General features: G+C 47.1%; 1 protein-coding gene across 2 annotated transcripts in view; it reads right to left on the bottom strand.

The window, feature by feature from the left end:
- Window positions 1–19,356, bottom strand: part of ebf2 (EBF transcription factor 2) — a 59,554-nt gene that overhangs the window by 5,080 nt on the left and 35,118 nt on the right. For both annotated transcript variants that reach the window (XM_088624268.1, XM_088624269.1), the window contains exons 7-14: window positions 7,424–7,505; window positions 4,872–5,013; window positions 4,413–4,543; window positions 3,968–4,094; window positions 2,830–2,918; window positions 2,142–2,207; window positions 1,340–1,517; window positions 968–1,150 (exon numbers count right to left, since the gene is read on the bottom strand). In XM_088624268.1, coding sequence (XP_088480394.1) covers window positions 968–1,150; window positions 1,340–1,517; window positions 2,142–2,207; window positions 2,830–2,918; window positions 3,968–4,094; window positions 4,413–4,543; window positions 4,872–5,013; window positions 7,424–7,505 — 998 coding nt within the window. The remainder of the gene's footprint in view (window positions 1–967; window positions 1,151–1,339; window positions 1,518–2,141; window positions 2,208–2,829; window positions 2,919–3,967; window positions 4,095–4,412; window positions 4,544–4,871; window positions 5,014–7,423; window positions 7,506–19,356) is intronic.

The following is a 19,356-nucleotide window of genomic DNA, read 5'->3' as shown; positions in this document are numbered from 1 at the left end:
ATATAGACATAGCATAATATACTACAGGTAGAGAGCAGCCCCAATTAAAAATCATATTTCTTGTTTTGAGAAGCTTACTGGTGAGTCTATGATTTTTTTATACAGTGCTAACACATCTTCAGCTACTTATGCTAATCTACCTACTTTTGTTTCAGAATCGTGTCTGGGTTATAAATCAGTAGTAAATGAACAGAAGCTGAATGCCTTTTAACCATCCATCCGTTTTCCAACTGCTTCTTCCAATTCAGTGTCGCAGGGGAGCCGGAGCCTATCCCAGCAAGCAACGGGCTCAAGACAGGGTACAGCCTGGGCAGGAGGCCAGTCCCTCACAGGGGCAGACAGACACAAGTGCACACACTCACTCCAGAAGCAGTTTTCCCAGGAGCCAATTAACCTGCCAATCTGTGGGAAGAAACCGGAGCACTCGAAGAAACCCACACGAACAAGGAGAGAACCATACAAACTCCACACAGACAGCACCCCAGGTCTGGAATTGAACCCAGGGCACCAGTGCTGCACTGGAACAAAGCTAACCGTGCCACCCAGTTTTTGTGCTGTATATGGCAGATAAATGGTTATGATTATTACAGTGTTAAAGGGGTGCCTGATGTGAACAAGCATGTATTGTTTGCAGTTCCATTTCTTCTTTTTAATCCGGAGGGTCGTTAATTAAATGGAAATGAATTTCCCATTGCTTTTGTCTAAGGCCACTGAGATTATTCCCGTTTTCATTTATTGTGCGCAACAGCAGTTTTTATGTCGTTTGATATTCTATTAAAAGTATAAAGCTCTTTATTTTTTGTAGTAAAGCGTTAATGCATATCGATCGCTTATAGATGGCCTGCAGGAGAGCCGCACAGGAAATGAGGCTGTTGATCTCTTAGCGTATTCTAAATCCGAATTCTCTCAGGAGGTCCAGTGAATGACAATGATGAGTGTTGGGGCGGGCAGGGGGAGGGGCACTTACTGCCGTAGGGGGAGCCCGTGGGCGAGGCGCTGTTGAAGCCTGGAGATCCTGGCACCCCCAGGCTGGACATGGGCACCGCACCGTAGCCGTTCATGCCCCCTGAGCTGCCGTACCCTGACTGCTGGGGCGTGGACGCTGAGGGGTACCCCCGAGGGGACAGGCTGCTGGAGTTCCGGATGTAGCCTGCGGATCCATGCAAGCACAGTTACGGACACTGGGAGGGGACCCATCAGAGGGTGAGCTGTGTGGTGACGGCGGGCGGGCTCGGCGTGTGTGTGTGTGTGTGTGTGTGTGTGTGTGTGTGTGTGTGTGTGTGTGTGTGTGTGTGTGTGTGTGTGTGTGTGTGTGTGTGTGTGTGTGCCGGGCAGGTACCTTGACCGCTGGCCTGGCCGGGCTCCCCGATGCTGACACCCAGCTGGCTGCTGTAGGAGTTGAGCCCCATGACGCTGCCGTGGGCGGGCGAGCTGGGCAGGGCCTGCAGCTGGCTGTGAGAGCGGGGCACGCTGTACAGCGCCTCGGCGATGTCGGCCGCGCGCTTCAGCAGCATGTCCTGGCAGAGAGAGGGAGGCAGGGACTCAGCATCAGAGCAGGCTGAATTAGGAAATGGAAGTACAGTATGAGACGCAACACGGGCCCAGAGTGCTGCACACAAGGAGAAGTGGCCATTCAGCTCATAATGCTTATTAACTGTTGGTTTATATTAGCTTATTGATCCACGGATCCCATCCAGCCTATTCGTGAAGGTAGCAGGAGCTGACAGCTTGTTCTAGGCACCCACCACTTTTTATATTTAAAGTTGTGTATACCGTTCTCACTCCTAAATAGACTTCCACGTAACTTTCAGTGGCGCCCTCGTGTGCTGGTCTCATTGCTGAGAAAAATGCCATCCGTTGGGTTAGCTGTGCGAGTACCCTTCCGGATGCCGAGTGGCTGTATTAAATATTGTTTTCTCTGCTACCCAAGAGTGAAGAGATTCAGTTCCTTTATCCTACCTATGCCTATGTCCTTTCTTTCAGACCCAAGATTGTTTTAGGGTCTCAGCTCTGAGCTCCTGCTAGGGCAGCTATGTGTTGTGACCAGAACTGGCACGCACTGCTTCATGCCAGACACACAGACCCTGGTGCCAGCGTGCAGACAGTAGCACAGGGGCTGGCTCTGCGTAGGGATACAGTACCTGGTTGCTGTGCGGGCTGCCATACAGAGCTTCCACCAAGTCAGCGGCCCTCTTCAGTAACATCTCCTGGACAGAGGAGCAGAGGAGAGAAAGGCAGGGAGATGACTGCTCGGTTCAGAACAGTGCAATGCAGAAAGTTTTCCACATGGATACTCCTGCCAGACGGAGCAGATTTGGTGCATTCCAGTGAGATGTGCAGATGTGGTCGACAGCGAGACTCTCCTTGCTGCAGTCCCTCAGGATCTCCTCTTGGTGCTGAAATCCTGCTGGGATTAACCTTCAAGAGCTTCATTACTGTTACCACTGTTTCTCAAAACTTCCGTCCGCATTTAGTCGGAATATGCTTGCATGCATTATTCCTTCCCAGTGATAGTGGGTTTTTTTTCTCTCACTGGCATTCTCAAACAAAATGGTGACACTAAATCAATGACAGGTATGCTAGCACACAACATTTATTGTGTGTAAAATCTCTACATACATTTTATTATTTTTTTAAATGATCGCTCTCAGGGGATGCTCAATTAATCTACCCACCACAATTTCCTAGAACTTTCAGGCATCCAGATTTACAGGTCCTGAAAAATCTGCTGGACTGTGGCCACCAGTACAGGAGATCGTTAAACACACTGCAGTACAAACAGGACGATAAGGAAAAGCAGGTTTCCACCTGGAGACAGTGTTCTCTCACCTTGGCCAATTTATCCGGGTCCCCTGGATGTCTGGGAATGACTTTCTGAAGACGCTGAAAGCCGTAATCGATCGTGGGCTCGTTCAGTGCTGAAGAGAAAGAGAAGCTGGTTGTATTTGTGGAAGAAGGACGTTAAAAAAAGAGAGGAGCCCAAGAAAGCATCACTACCTCTCTTTCTCCACACAGGCTGAACTCAAACACAAAGAGATGAAAAGCTTAAGCCACGTCATATCATTTTTTTCCCCATGCTCTTACTTTCAATATAGTATTACCCCCATAAATAGCTAATTGTATCATCTGCAAAAGGTTAAACAGGTTCGGGTTAAGAACACTCCCAACTAAAATCCAGCAGTTCATTCACAGAACCATAGACCTAATTTCTCCTCATTCGTCTGCCCTCGAGCCTCCCTCAGAGTGCAGATCCAATGACCCAGTTCTGTGTCCGGAGCCTTTCTGACTCGGGAATAACACTCCCACAGTGCGGCCGAATCCCATGGTGTTGGAATGTGAGTAGGGAGCATAACAGAGCCCAGGGAGCCCCTCGACGGAACTGTATCCCAGGCTAACAGATCCCCCAGAAAAGACAACTGAATCCCGCTGGCTGAGGCGGCGGAAGCGTCATTCAACAAGCCCCCCGATCGCTCGGGGCACAGGAGACCCCGATTCTCTCTCCGAGTCGGATTTCACTCTGGGCTTCCATGGCACTCCATCAAGGACTTTTCGAAAGCTGACTCTGGCACTAATTCCCCGCCGGGCCGATGAGAAGTGAAGGCATCTGCTTCACCCGGGAGAGGGTGGGGGGGGTCGTTCACCAAACTCCTGGGCTTTTCACCTCTGGAGCCCCCAGTTCACACACTCATTTGTTAGAGGTAGAATCTCAGTTTCCAGGGAAAAAAAACCCAACAACACTGGGATAATCTTCCACAAAATGACAGCTTTTCTGTTTGCAATCATGGGTTCGTTCATTCAGTCATTTTTCAGCACATGACCCCCTTTTCCGTGTCTCTCATCACTGACTGAATATGCTTGGGAATGGTTTCACAAGCCAGCAACTGCCAAAACGAACCCCCCCAGAGCAGGCAACGTTTCCAGGACAACAGGGGGAGGCAGCTCTGGGGGCTCGCATGCGGCAGCTCACCTGTGTAGATGAAACGGCCTGGAGCCCCTTTGCAGAACTGCTTGGACTTGTAGGACAGCGTCACCTCCACAACTCCGGGGATGTGGCGAGGGGGCGTCTGCACTCGGATGGCGTGTGGAGTGATCAGCTGGAACGCAGGAGACAGAGGACATCACGCATGAATCGGGGCCACAATATCCGTCAAGTCACACTCAACCTCTCTGCTGCAATCACCATCTTCCGTTATTAAGCTGAAGGTTACCTGACTCAAATAAATCACTGGGGGGTGTGTAGGACGCAACTTCCAAACTCAATCTCCGAAAGATCCACGAGAAAGAAACAAGGAATGCTTGTTTTCAATGGCACGTTTCAATGCCAGGTGTATGAAAGCTTACTAGGGCCGCAGTACTTGTGGTGCGCAGCCACCATTGTAGATGGCTGTATCTCCGTTCCTTCCACTACTTACCTCGCTCCACACCAGCATGCTTCCAAAAACCACCTGCAGGCCGTCAAAGAAATTCTCCCCGATCACAATGACCATGGCGCCCCCTGTTGTCCAGCCCTCGCTGGGGCTGATGGCCTTGATACAGGGTGTGGCTGTGTGAGGGGAGAGAGGAGCATGATGTTATTCCACCCAGCAATTAGCAGTGAGCACACCTCCAAACAAATCTCCTCTAATATCTTTCTGTGGTTGCAGAATCAGCCTCAGCCTTGGGCAAGATCATCTGCAGCTGGCCCTGCACGAGACCAGTCTGTGGGTGTGCTGGCGTCTCTTCGCTTGTGTACTTGGTGTGATCGCAAATCCATGTTATCCTCACATCCAACTTGTTGTGTTCTTACTTTTACTTCACTCTGGGTTTAGTGAATCTGTGAAGTTGCTCCCCACCCCAAGCCACACACAAGCCCCAGCATAGCAGATACATACCATACTCCATGCCAGGCTCTGCAGAGTCAGAGGGGTCTAGCCTCCTTGCCCGCCGCCCATGTTTGGAGTTATTGTGGACAAACATGTTGTCAGACACAGCCAAGACGTGCCCATCCACACTCACTGTTGTAGACAGCACCACCTACAGGGCACAATGTAGAAGCACACACAGAGAAGAAGAGGAACATGATATTCTTCAGTCAGCGTCCATAATAATATATAGCCAATCTCTTGGCAGTGCAAATTACCACCCAACCCCACCTTCATGTTTAAATGCTCAAGGCATGCACAAAGCCAAACCAGCAGATTTCATCAGAATGAACAGAGAAACACGAACCAGAGGACACAAGAGGAAACTACATGAAAGTGAACTTAAAAATGAGAAAGGGAGGCACATCTTTACACAAAGGGTTGTGGGTGTCTGGAGCACGCTGCATGTTGTTAAAGCTGATATCCCAGTTTTTGCCAATAGCCAGATAATATTCTATCCTATTAACTATTATCAAACGGGCCAGATGGGTCAAATGGCATCCTCTAGTTTGTAACCTTTCTCGTGTTCTTAGGTGTCAGTCTGCTTTCAGAAACAGTGGACTCATCGTGAAAAGAGGAAGAAGCTGTAATCTGAAAGAAAGGGGACCAGGCTGCTGTCCGTTGGTCTGTGTGACCGCATTGCTGAATTAGTTTTTTTTTTCTTGTACAGCTGCTGAAGTCCAGTTACCAAACCCACCCACCCCCATACTGTTGTAAATCTGCACTGTACAAATCCTGGCCAGCAAACAAGGAACCTCATTCCACCACTGATCAGAGGGGAGGAAAAAAATCTCTCACTGATATTAAACATATGGAAGGAATATTTTTTTTTGATAAATTGTGGAAGCAATTTAACTTCTGGAGTACACTGCATGCTCCTCTCCCCCACCAGTATGTTCCATTACTTCTTCACAGGGATCTGCGCAGTGCCGCCCAGTTTAACTGTTACTGGCGCGTTACTGGTGGGATTGAGGTTAGCACTACTGAACTGGGACGCACAATAGATGGGGACTGCTTGTTTTAATGGAGGGCCAAGGATAACATAGCTGGACACCCTGAGAAAAAAAAAAGCTGAGGCACTTCCAAGGGTAAGTAAGGATCACTGATTAGAGGCAGGGAGTTGGCAAGGAAGGTGAAAATGTCAACTTGAGGTGAGGTTTAGAGTGAATACAGTGCAGGGATAAAAGAAAAGGGAGAACAGTGAGTAAAGAAAAGTAAAGTATCGATCAAAGACAAGTGAGTATCAGCCAGTGGTACTGTAAGTGCCTACTAGACAGATTTCCGTTTAACCTCTGGAGATGATGGACCACAAAGCTGTGTACCTTTAACCTATAATTTAGGATGTGTCACTCTGAAGGAGTTAACACAAACACATAAAAACAGGAGAAAATCCAAGGCATCAAGTGGTGCTGAAAGACAGAGGAAGTGAGGCGGGAGTCTCCCCAGTGACCACTTCCTGGGTCACAGAGCCTGACCTCTCCATCTGGAGCCAATCACTCAACTCTTGACAACTTCCTGAAACACCTCGGCCTATTTCCTGTCTCTCTCTCCCCTGTTTTCCCTTAAACTGCTCTTCTGGAAACAACAAGGTCGAGAGTCGGGGACACACAGATACACACACACACACTCTCTCAGTCACTGAACACCCACCTTCAAATACACTCAAATACCACCTTACAGACACATATGTTTTCCAATAAACAGAATCACAAAATTGGCACTACTGGAAACTCACATAACTACAGCAATTTCTAACATCCCACACTGGCATGCACAAAACAATTACAGAACATGTCTCCAGCAATTGAATACTGCATTTAATGATATAAGAAAGGTTACAGTTAAGAAAAGGCTATTTGGCTCATCTAGCCCCATTGGTAATTAAATTACATTTTGAAATTGAAACCTCTGCATTGAAGTGGTCTCCTTAAAAAAGATAGAAAAAAATCTGTACTGGTAAAACTGTGTGTCGCAGGGAGGAGGATTGCTTCAGTTTTATAACATGTATTCATAAATCCCTAGGTGCGCATATAAATTTGCTACCAGGGATTTATTTGTGTTGGCACAGCAGTAGAATGTTATAGTGTTTTCCAGTGCAAGGACATTAGACCTCACAGTGTAAAGTAGCCTTCTAGACAGACAGACTGAGACAGGACAGGAGATAAATAAATGACATGATTGCAGTCATTGATGGCAGGTCATAAAAGCTTAATAAATAGATTTAAGCAGAGACAAACCAGCAGACAGATCTGTATTGCAAATGGACGCCATATGGAAATGCAACCTACTGTCTCACAGACAAAGAAACTATAGATTACAAAAGAGAAAATGTATAGATTTTGTACACAAGTAGACAAATGCACATTTTACAGATGCAAGACAAGCAGTAAGACTGATGGAAATAACAGATTCAGATTAAAAGTAAAGCACAAGTATATCAGAGGCACAGACAACGTGCACCAGCACGGATGGCCACAACGAGAGAGTGACCACTCCTGCGCCTCTCTCTCCTTCCTCCGTACCTGGAATCTCCTCATGTCTCTGGGGTTCCCTGCCGTCTTCAGACAGTTCTGGTTACATTTGAGAAAAAACTTCAAGAAAAACCTTTGGGAGAAAAAAAAACAGAAGATCGTATCTGTTAAAGCCTGTTTGTACTCAACGACAAAAAAAAAAAGGAAAAAAAATTGCAGCAACGCCTTAATGGAGACATGTTATTTTTTTAGGAATGTTTAAAACAGCAAACAACAACAGACGTGTCTGTCAATATGGAACTAATGACACTGAAATCAACAGAGAAGCTGGAGAGCACACAGGTGTCTATGTTCTGGCTTCCCCACGACAGAGGGCATCAAGGGCTGCTCTTTCAAACACCATTGACTTTGTCATATTATCTTTTATCGGATGACTGTGTTATGGTTCTGACCGTACAGGATCACTGACGTCCATTGACGGGGAGGACTAGACTCAGGCTGTCTGCCATCCCACCACCCTCACTCCAGGGGGATGAGGGCTGGGGGAGTCCAACTAGATGAGAAAGGTTGTTTTTTTTTATTTTGGAGAACAATGAAAATAAAACCTCATTTCGGCAGTGCATTACGGCATGTCATGGCTATTGCCCAATCCCTGAGGTGCCGTTGTAGTCAGTGACAAAAGGCATTTTACAGAGCAGCTACAGATAGGATGCTGATATGTTGTGGTGTTTCCTAAAGAACAAACAAAACACTTCTAGCACAAGAACCCAAGAACATTTGCTGTGTATTTTTGGGGTGTGGTTGTCTTCTGTCAGATTGAAAAGAGCCCAGCTTTTCGCAGTTTCAGCTTTCAGCAGGAGAGTGCTGTGTGCGTGGTTTTTTTTTCCCTTTATGATGTGTGATGTGCTTTGGGTGACTGGTGGTCACTGACAATGATTCCAGCGGTGCGGAGAGACTCCAAATCCCAGGTGAGCTCGGCGCGGCTCTCCTGCACGCTGCCATGGCAACGGAGTTCTGCCGCAATCCCAAAGTCCCCTCGCTGCTCACGTGTGGAGGAGCCGGTGGAACCGGATTCCAGCGCGGAGCGAGAGACGGGGAGAGGGGAGAAGGCAGGGAGGGAGGGTAGGGACCGCGGCACAGACAGACACAAAGACACAGTAAGAGAAGACAGAGCATGCGCCAGAGAAAGCAAGGCAGGCAGAGAGAGAAGGACAGACAGGGACAGCGAGACAAAGCGGCCCAGATAGAGACAGATACTGAGAGACGCTGGGTGAAGGACAGAGTGGGAGTGACAGAGGAAAAAACCCCAGAACCCCCAGGTGGTATTTCCAAACTACATTTACTGAACCCAGACCAGACAGGGTCAGCTACATTGCTTTGGTGAAATAAAAATACACATTTTACGTTTTTGACATTGTTTGACAATTGTCAGTTTTGCAGCTTCATAAAAACTTTGTCTTTTTTTTCCTGCGTGGAGAGATGTCAGATTCTGCCAATATGAAGTCAGTCTCTGCACCAAGTCCTGAGTTATGGTTTCCGATTCTCAATAAACCGTCCTGAGGAACAAAAAGAGTTGAAACTTGTAGGAAATAGCTTGATAGCTTTTTAACATGAAAAAATTCCTGAGAATTGAGTCTGGAAATTGGCCTCACGCTGAGCTTCCATCTCTTAACTCACTGCAAAGTCTTCGCTTCACTCAGACAAACTGGGCTTGGAGGTTGCTTCAGAAATAGTGTGCAATATTTCTTGATTTGAGCTATTTAAACCAAGAACAATCAATATTGTTGTTGGCAAAGGGATAGCGTGATTTATCATTATTCTAATAACAAGACCTCCAACCTCACATAAAAGTTTCATATGTATGTAAAGGGACACTATGCCTTTCTCTCACTCCCTTCTCTGCTTCAACATTACCTAGCTCCTTCAATCCAAAACATAAACCACACTCCCTCAGTCCCTCGGCTCTAACCACTAACCCATGTTTCCTCCCCCCTCGGTTCCTTGGTTCAAACCACTAGGCAACATTTTATTTCAGCACTACATTATGTAGAGGCAGAGCTGCAGTTTAACACTAAAGATGCAAACCCATCCATTCTGACCATTTACCCTTAGTGCCTTTCTTTCAGTCCCTCATTTCTAACTACTAGCCAACATTACCTCTGTCTGAACTTGAATCAATAGCCCAAACTTCCTCTGCCGCAGGTCTACCCACTGTCCCAAACTACCTCTGCCGCAGGTCTACCCACTGTCCCACACTGCCTCTGCCGCAGGTCTACCCACTGTCCCAAACTACCTCTGTCGCAGGTCTACCCACTGTCCCAAACTACCTCTGCCGCAGGTCTACCCACTGTCCCACACTGCCTCTGCCGCAGGTCTACCCACTGTCCCAAACTACCTCTGCCGCAGGTCTACCCACTGTCCCACACTGCCTCTGCCGCAGGTCTACCCACTGTCCCAAACTACCTCTGCCGCAGGTCTACCCACTGTCCCAAACTTCCTCTGCCGCAGGTCTACCCACTGTCCCAAACTACCTCTGTCGCAGGTCTACCCACTGTCCCACACTGCCTCTGTCTCAGCTCTACCCACTGTCTCACACCGCCTCTGTCTCAGCTCTACCCACTGTCTCACATTGCCTCTGTCTCAGCTCTACCCACTGTCTCACACCGCCTCTGTCTCAGCTCTACCCACTGTCTCACACCGCCTCTGTCTCAGCTCTACCCACTGTCTCACACCGCCTCTGTCTCAGCTCTACCCACTGTCTCACATTGCCTCTGTCTCAGCTCTACCCACTGTCTCACACCGCCTCTGTCACAGCTCTACCCACTGTCTCACACCGCCTCTGTTTCAGCTCTACCCACTGTCCCACACTGCACTGTTCTCAGCTCTACCCACTGTCTCACACTGCACTGTTCTCAGCTCTACCCACTGTCCCACACTGCCTCTGTCTCAGCTCTACCCACTGTCCCACACTGCACTGTTCTCAGCTCTACCCACTGTCCCACACTGCCTCTGTCTCAGCTCTACCCACTGTCCCACACTGCACTGTTCTCAGCTCTACCCACTGTCTCACACTGCACTGTACTCAGCTCTATCCACTGTCCCACATTGTCCAACACTGCACCGTTCTCAGCTCTACCCACTGTCTCACATTGCCTCTGTCCCAGCTCTACCCAATGTCTCACACCGCCTCTGTCACAGCTCTACCCACTGTCCCACACTGCACTGTTCTCAGCTCTACCCACTGTCCCACACTGCACTGTTCTCAGCTCTACCCACTGTCCCACACTGCACTGTTCTCAGCTCTACCCACTGTCCCACACTGCACTGTTCTCAGCTCTACCCACTGTCCCACACTGCCTCTGTCTCAGATCTACCCACTGTCCCACACTGCACCGTTCTCAGCTCTACCCACTGTCTCACATTGCCTCTTTCCCAGCTCTACCCACTGTCTCACACCGCCTCTGTCCCAGCTCTGCCCACTACCCCATTAGCCCACAGCACCTGTCTCTTGATACTGTATATTCCACCAGGTTATGGTGTTGTTATTCTCGGCCCCTGGTGGATGGCTGTGGGTACGACAAGGCTTCAAAAGGGCAGCAGCATCAGCTCCTCGGCAAGGGACCTCCTGTTGGTCTCTTGTTGCTGTTATTAAAGCTAAACTCAACTTTTCACCTCCTCCCCCAGCACAGACGCACAGCTGCAAATTTTCAAATTAAAGCGAGAAGAGCCCGCATACATTAGCATACATTAGCGGGTCCCCCTACCCACTTAACATGCAAATCTACCGCAATGTTTCCCAACACCTTCTGCCACACATTCATTTGCTGAATTATAATTAGACTAATCTTGCATAATTAATAAGTAGGGGACCCTCTTTCACACTTTTTGTTTGTGTTGTAGTTGTGAGCTTTTTTTTCAGATGTACTGTATTTATTGGGGAGTCTAGTCAGCAGAGTTTGTGGGTGACATGCCTAACAGTAGGAGGAGAGGACATTGTGTTGAATCCACGTTAGTGAACCTCAGCCAAGCTGTAGCAGACAATGAGCCTGCCCGTACACACAACAGACAACCGCCACGTCATCCGAGTCACCTTGAAAACATTTTTATAACTCCTACAATTTGGTGTCTTTTTTGCAAAAACATGACTTCTTCCTTTTTCTGGAGGCGAGGGGAGTGACTCAGAGGATTAAGACGTATTTTCCCGAAGCTAAAAGCTTCATTTTGCAGACACTGTAGGGTCATGGTGCGTTAACACACATGTGCATCCAGAGAAGAGACAAAAAGACAACTAAGACCTTAAAACAACATTGAAACGTATCCCTAATCTAGTGGAGCAGGCAACACAGTCTGCAAAATGGAGTAATATACGCAACTCTACGTCTAACGTTAAGTATAAATGAAATGCAAGTGTCTAAATTATATTTTAAATTATATCATTTGGATTTTGCAACCACAAATAGATGTGTGGATGACACAGTGGTCATAGCATTACTACCAAAAAGCCCTATGGCCCAGGGTTCAATTCCAGACCTGGGGTGCTGTCTGTGTGGAGCTTGTATGATCTCCTCATGTGTGTGTGGGTTACCTCCCACAGTGCAAACAATACTAGTAGACTCTGGAAAAACAGGTCCTGGTGTGTATGAGTCTGCCCGCCCTGTGATGAACTGATGTCCCATCCAGGGTCCTCTGCCTCGTGCCCATTGCTTGCTGGGATAGGCTCATGCTCCCCTGTGACCATGAATTTTGGATGAAGTGGTTAGAAAATGGAGGAAAATGGAAAAAAGGGGAAGAATTCGTTTTTCAGGGAGCACAATTTCTAGTCGCTGAAGGAATCCACTCTGTGCAACAAATACATTTTATCAGGTGGATTAACTCATTTTATTATGACATATGGAGGCTTCTGTCATTGATTCCTGGACTCCGGAACATATTTCCCTCTTCTATTGGACAACCCAGGTGAACCACTTTTAATGTAAGGGGTAAGTATTGATGGAGAACAGAGTTTGGTTTACCTCACCTTTGCTTTTAATCCCCCAAAAATAGTACGCCATTTGGCAAGGTCACCATATTCACAAGGGATTTTCAAAGCAGTTGTGTAAGTGATCATACTTAGTGCCTTAATAACTGGAGAATGGTGCATCTATTTTAACATAAAAATGTCACAGTAATTTAAGTCCCTCAATTCCCTTAATTTTGCTGTCAGAATGACCCCCGCTCCCCACCTTTCCTACCACTCACTGCCACAGGTCGTGTCTCTCTGGGGGTGTGGGAGACTGGCAGAGAGCAGAGGACCAGGACACTGCCTGCTCTCATCTGTGCTCAGGATGAGGAGGTGACAGGCTGTCAGGATCATGGCTGGGTTTGGGGGGGGGGCGGGGGGATTGCTCAGCAGCCCAGCCAGTGGAAAGACAGTCTCCAGGGGAGCCCCAGACAGAGACCGGGACGTGACAGCTTGAGGCCATGCCACAGCAGGTACAGTAGCTCGTCCATCCCTCTCCGCTCTCTCTCTCAGGGCGGTAATAATGAAGCATGCCCCGCCATGCAAACTCTGCCAAGCCTTTTCTTCAACAAAAACCAGAACAGAAAGCAAAAGGCCTAATCTAGGTAACATTTAAGATGCCTGTAGGGACCCTAAATTAGCACCTCGATAATTTTACAGGACACTTTAAAAGCTTAATTGCACTGTTATCTCCTTGGGAACCTAAGTGTAAACTTAGCATCATGGAAAGGAACTCTGAATGAAGAGTTCTTTTCTCTCTCTTTCTAAACCACGTTGATATTCTGGCACACAGAACATACCACATAGCTTTTTTTAAAAGGATTCAACTCTCATGCTGCAAAATGTTTAGTTAGAGACATGTAAGTTGCCTTCGTGGATTCTGACTTCGTCTCTACCTTCCATGCTCATCCTCCTTCTTGTCCTCACTGGCCCCAGCTCTCCCCACTGCTTCTCCTCATCCCTGCGATGAAATCTAGCCCTCACTGCCTCTTTGTTTCCTTGTCTTTTGTTCTTGGGCCTTTATCTCTCCATCCTGCCATCCTCCCTATCTCTATCTCACTCGGTCTCTCCCCCTGCGCCCCCATGATCACCCCTCGCTCTTTCTGTCCCGTATCACTCGTCCGAAAGCCCTTATTCCAACTCCTCCACCCCTCATTATCGGCTTCTACCCCTGTCTCCGACTGTGCAAGGGATAGCAATGATTTAAAATGCTTCAAACGTCTCCAGGAAAGAAGGCTTAGCTGCGGAAACAAGGTCTTTCTTCTTTCTAGTTTGCAGCCTGGAAATAACTTTTACTCGTTCCTCTGCAGCAAATGCAAGCTGAAGCAGCTCCCCACTGGATGATTCATCATTATTCTAATAATTCTCTAATCCTCCAGCCTCACTTTAAAGTGTCATATGTGTTTGAAAGGACATAATGTCTCTCTCTCACAGTCTTCCCTGCTTCCAAATCGCCTAGCTCCTTCAATTCAAAAGTAAACCTCAGTCCCCTCAGCTCTAACCACTAACCACTGAATCATGCTGCTTCCAGTTTTACACTGGAGCACTGGAGGTAGGGAGGTTCTCTGCTTCAGTCTGATACTGTAACTCTTTAAGCACATACGTTCCAAGGGACCTGTGCTCAGAGTCTTGCCCCATAACAGTAAGCCTTGCTTCCCACACCCCGCAAACGAGAGACAATCGCTCTCTGACAGATCCAAACTAGACGGGTAAGCTGAAACCAGGAGGGGAAACTACCTGCTGTGTGGTTCCCCATTAGTTGGGGGGCATGAGAGGGACTTTGTGGCTCTGTGCCCGTTGTCCCCACCGCAGTCGTGCTGCTCTGCCACACACTTCTTTTGATATTCATAGTCCCGTCAGGGAGGTCCTGGGTTCGACTACCTCCCAGGCACAGCTGGGGCACAGCAAGGGCCAACTGATTTTGTTTTTTTATGGTGGTCAATGATTTTGCACATGGATGCAAACGTTTCCGTGCACATGAATGGCTGCAACTTTGCTGTGGGACACCTATTACTTGTATGTATATTTAAAAAAAAAATACAGTGTCTGGCACTGAGACAGGAAACACAAGTGCACCACCAAATAAAAATGGTGAAGGTGAGATTACACTGAATGCATATCAACATAGTTGCTGTGCAGGCGCTGTATTTCAGTGTCTTTTCGTCTTCAGTTTGGTCTAACTCAGTGTCTTCCCTGTATCCCGAAACATGTTTTATATTAAGTGCTTTTCATACCACTCCTTAAAACTTTGTTTGCAAGAATGAAATAGTGAGGACGAGTCATTTCTCTGGAGCCCTGTAACTCTCTCAGGGCTACTGGGCTGGGCTGGGCTGTGAACAGTAAAAATCACACACAGCCCAGGAAGAAGGTGCCAAGTTTGGAAACCGTGCAAGGAGATGTGCTTCACCAGCAGCCAACATCAACATGCGGCTGTGGCGGAACATCTGGGCCGTGTTTCAGCCAGAATCGCGATCTCATTAGCACCGTCTCTCCTGCACATTTCCAGCTCCAGCGCTCTTCACCCACAGCACAACTGCAACATCTGTAACACACAGGGAGCGTGACAAGATGTTTCCTTATTTGCAAGTTTGAAAACCCCCAAAAATCTTAAATCACTGCAGGGAAAACACAACTCTGATCTGGCATGCTCGCCTGCTCCAGAAAAAATAATCTGCTCTAAATGTTTGAGTTCATGCAGGACATTAGGAAGCAGCAGCAGCTTCCATTTTCACAGTCTGTATCTTCCCATATGAGAGCCTCCCACATTTACTTTCAATAAAGCACTGTGTCATAGAGTCTGTTCTCTAGAAAGACTTTCCCCAAGCATGAGGAAAACAGTGACCAGGCAAATACTTATGGGAATAAAAATGGTATATTCGACCCTTACTGTCAAGTCTTAAAATGCCACAACAATTATGGTGCAGGTGATCGCTGATCACAACATCAACCCATTATAAGATGCGTTTGTTCTGCTGAACTACAGACAATTATGAATTTGTTGCTCCATCAGTAACTGGTGACCTCTAAAGGCTTGGCTGCTCCTCAGTCAAGTGGGAATTAACTTAATGAACTTTATGCAGTGAAGAATAACAATCCAGGTTGAATGTGTATCAGTGCAGGAACTGTTTTTCCTTGCTGAATTGTGACTCACAGAGCTAACCTGATACAGATGCAGGATTTTGGTTAAATAGTATTTCAAAGTTAAAACCCTTTATAAAACAATAGGTATATAGAAACATACATCACATGTAGGTGACATTGTATGAGCAGAGGGCACACATGTTTATTCATTTAATCTAAAACAGGGCTGTGCAGCAATACTGACACACAGGCCCCTGCAGTGCAATGGTTGTTAAGAAACACAAACAGTGGTAGGCCTCTGTCCAAGCCTGGGGATCAATTTCCAGGCTCAGTCAACAGGGAGCCCTTCTCAGGCCAAACTATGGGCTGCATTTGAGAGCTATTGCCCAAGCAAAGCGAAAACAAATTGGGCATGCAGGTGGTATCGAGGGGTTTCTCAAAGCTGATCATTTCTAAAATAATTTTTAAAAGATCAAAAGTGCCTTCTTTTTTTAAGTGAGGGTCTTTCTTGTGAAAGATACGAGCAATGTGGTCTTCAAATGAGCAAAGAAGTTGTGATCTCTGGTCTTTACCGCAAGTGAGATATTGAAGACAAGAACTTTATTTTGCTCAGGACGCCACTACAGAGAAAAGGTAGTAAATTGCCAATCACAAACCATCAAGGGATAAAAACATCCACCGTCTTGCCACTCTCCTCATGAAGTTAAAGCCCAGAGTGACACCTTGGACTGGCCAATCAATCCTAACCTGCCTGCCTCTGGAAAGTGTCAGAACACTACAGCACCCATTAAAAACCCAAACCGTAAAAGACCATGCAGACTCCACACAGACAGGCACTCAAAGATGGAAGGAAACGCAGAATCCTGGAGTATTGAGTCAACAGTGCTAAGCACCTTCTGCCATGTTGTTCTTCAACAGTACATAAATAATAACAACACCTCATCCTTGACCTGAAACCCGTCTTCCTATCAGATATCAGTAGGTTCGCAGCCTTCACCTGGATGGATCCACAGGGCTTTGTTTGGCTCACCCAGAAACCCAAGCAAAAGCATTGTCATCTTACTGCCATGCTGAAGCGACCAAGAGAGACAGCAAAGCTTTCCAAACCGGTGGGTTTCCTCCCCTGACGATGCACTCCTACTGTCGCCGTCGCAGCTAAAAATAACACAGAGCCAAGCAGCAAGATGGCGAATGTCCACACGTCAGTCACGCCCCGTCACAGTGGAGACGAGCCACGCCCCCCTGAGACAGCCATTAATTAGCATCACAGCAGCAGGTGCCGGAGAGATCATTCAGACAATCGTTTGTCATTAGTGTTGTTTACTTGTTGTTCCATTTAAGGGCTAGTGTACATCATCAGTGCTGACTGGTTGTCTCTCTTATTACTTGTTGCTGCGTGTGATGTGTCTTCTGTGCTGCAGCCTGTGCTGAGCCTTGCTAATTACCTATCCCAGCTAACCCGGCTTCTAAAGGCAGCGTCTCTGAACTGACTGCAAGAGAGTGTGTGGGGGAGTGGAAACGGACGAGCACAAGGCTCTGAGCCCCATTAAAACTATGGTTTTCAGTGGAAACATTCCCTAGAATGGCACATGCTTCACAAAACACAAATAAATCAGAACAATATGAGAACATGCACAGACAAGGCAGTACTATAAGTGAAAAACTGTATCCTAACAGCAAAATCAAGAAAGGTACAAGGGATAAGAATGCTGTTCATAAACCAACACATGTCAGTTTAACTAGTCTGTATACATATTCTTTACTGGCTTCCACAAAAGGATCATAAGAACACAAGAACATAAAAATGTTACAACAAAGAGGAGACCATTTGGCTCATCTAACTTATTTGGTTGCTAGCAGCAAAGTAACTCAAGGACCTCATCCAGCCATTGAAAGACGCCAGTGATCATGGCTGGGTGGCTTGTTCCAGGCTCCCACCACTCATTGTGTGAAGAAGTGCCTCCTCTTCACAGTTTTAAATGCACTTGTTCATCCTTCTACGAACTGTTGATTCTGAAGGTGTCCTTGGGACTTTGACAGGCCTCTACAGAATCTTGAAATCCTCAATCAGGTGACCCTGTAATCTCTTAAAGGCTAAAAGCATTCAGTCCTTTTAAACTGTGAGATTAGATATATATAGATATAGATAATATATTTCATAATGTGCTTGCTGTCTTTCTCCTTATATTTTCCATCCATCCATTTTCTAACTGCTTCTTTCAATACAGGGTCACAGGGGAGCTGGAGCCCAACCCGGCAAGCAATGGGTGCAAGCCAGGGCACTCCCTGGAAGGGAAACTGGTCCATCGCAGGGCAGACAGACATAAACACACACACAGAGACACACCAGGGCCAATTTTCCCAGAACCCAATTAACCCACCACTATGTCTTTAGACTGCAAGAGGAAACTGAAGCACCCAGGGGAAACCCACATGAACACGGGGAGAACATACAAACTCCAAGCAGACAGCACCCCAGGAACTGATCCCAGGGCCCCAGCACTGTGAGGCAGCAATGCCCCCCACTGCGCCAGCACGCTGCCCCTTTTATGTTTGTTTTCCAGATAAAATTCATTAAACCGCTTGGGCCACTTGTGGGACGAGCCCTGCAGCGAAGGTTTGGAAAGCAGGGTCCTTCTGCCACCCGCATCAAAACGGATTTTGAGGTGGCTCTTTGTGAATAATGACCCGTCTAGAAATGAGCACTGCGGGGGGGCACTGAAGCAACTGTCCAGTGTTAGAGATCTTGGCTACTTAATCGATCCTTCCACAGCTGCCTCAGCACATGTCCAAATATCAAAGACCACTGTAAAGAGGAAATGAAAAAAGATGGAAAACTAGGGAACTCAACCTCACTTTTTATTACACAATCTTGTGTGTGTACACTATTTGAAAAGTATTTGTGCGCAAATATTAATTTGAGACAGTGCTTGAGACAGCAACATCATTAGCATGAAGTGATTCTCCAGCCCAGGAGCTTTGGGAAATGTTTCAAAGAGCTGCGTTGAGGCAGCCAGTTTTAGAAACGGTATTAATGATTTTATGTTTTGTGAGTGGAAGAAAATGACCGCAAACGAAAAAAAATGTGGCTGGTTTGAGAGTCTTTCTGCGCTTTGTCACTGGCATGACAGATCTAGTGGATTTAATTAGGACAAAAATGTATGGGAACGCTGTATCCTATCGGAGAGAGGGTCACATCACCAAGACACACTTGATTAGACAGACAGGGCATTGAGTGGATCTCCTGGGACTGGATTCAAACTAGATGCAGGGAGAGGCCTGGGGAGATGTGGACAGCACGCAGAAAGAGAAAAACGAAGTGCAGATCACTCCAATAAATGTTCAGGCAAACCTCTGTGACTCCCATGCCAATAAAGCGCCTTCTTCATTCGTACTGAAAGGTGGACAGAAAGAGAGGCAGACAGGCAAGAGAGAAGTTGTAGTTTAAGAGGGCACGATGGAAAAATAGGTGAGGGGAATATCGGAGAGAAACAATGAGAGACGAGGAGGATAAGAAGAAGGGAAGGAGGGGGAGATACAGAAAGTGGGTGTTCTGGCTCATGGCCATCATTCATCAGCTCACCAAGAAAACTTATTCCCTGACAGAGGGAAGGCGGAAAACTAGAAAACCAGATGTGAAACATTAAAACACACTCAGGGGCTGAGCGCAACCCCCTGCCTTCAAACACACAAAACACACACACGGCAGCACTCCCATCCTCTCCATGGTTACCAGCCAGGAGGAGGGGCACCCAAATGGGGAGTGGCACAAGACATGTGGGAGGGGCCACATTGCATCTAATTCATTCATTGTAGGATTTATTATAATTTATTAGCAGTTAAGGTTGTTGGCTGTTTGCTTCACATCCGCATATAATTGCTTTGACTTAATGTAATATCTCTG

Source organism: Lepisosteus platostomus, chromosome 3 (assembly GCF_059453375.1).
Source record: "Lepisosteus platostomus isolate fLepPlt1 chromosome 3, fLepPlt1.hap1, whole genome shotgun sequence".
In the NCBI taxonomy this organism is placed as follows: Eukaryota; Metazoa; Chordata; class Actinopteri; order Semionotiformes; family Lepisosteidae; genus Lepisosteus; species Lepisosteus platostomus.
This window is presented reverse-complemented; position numbering and strand designations above follow the sequence as displayed.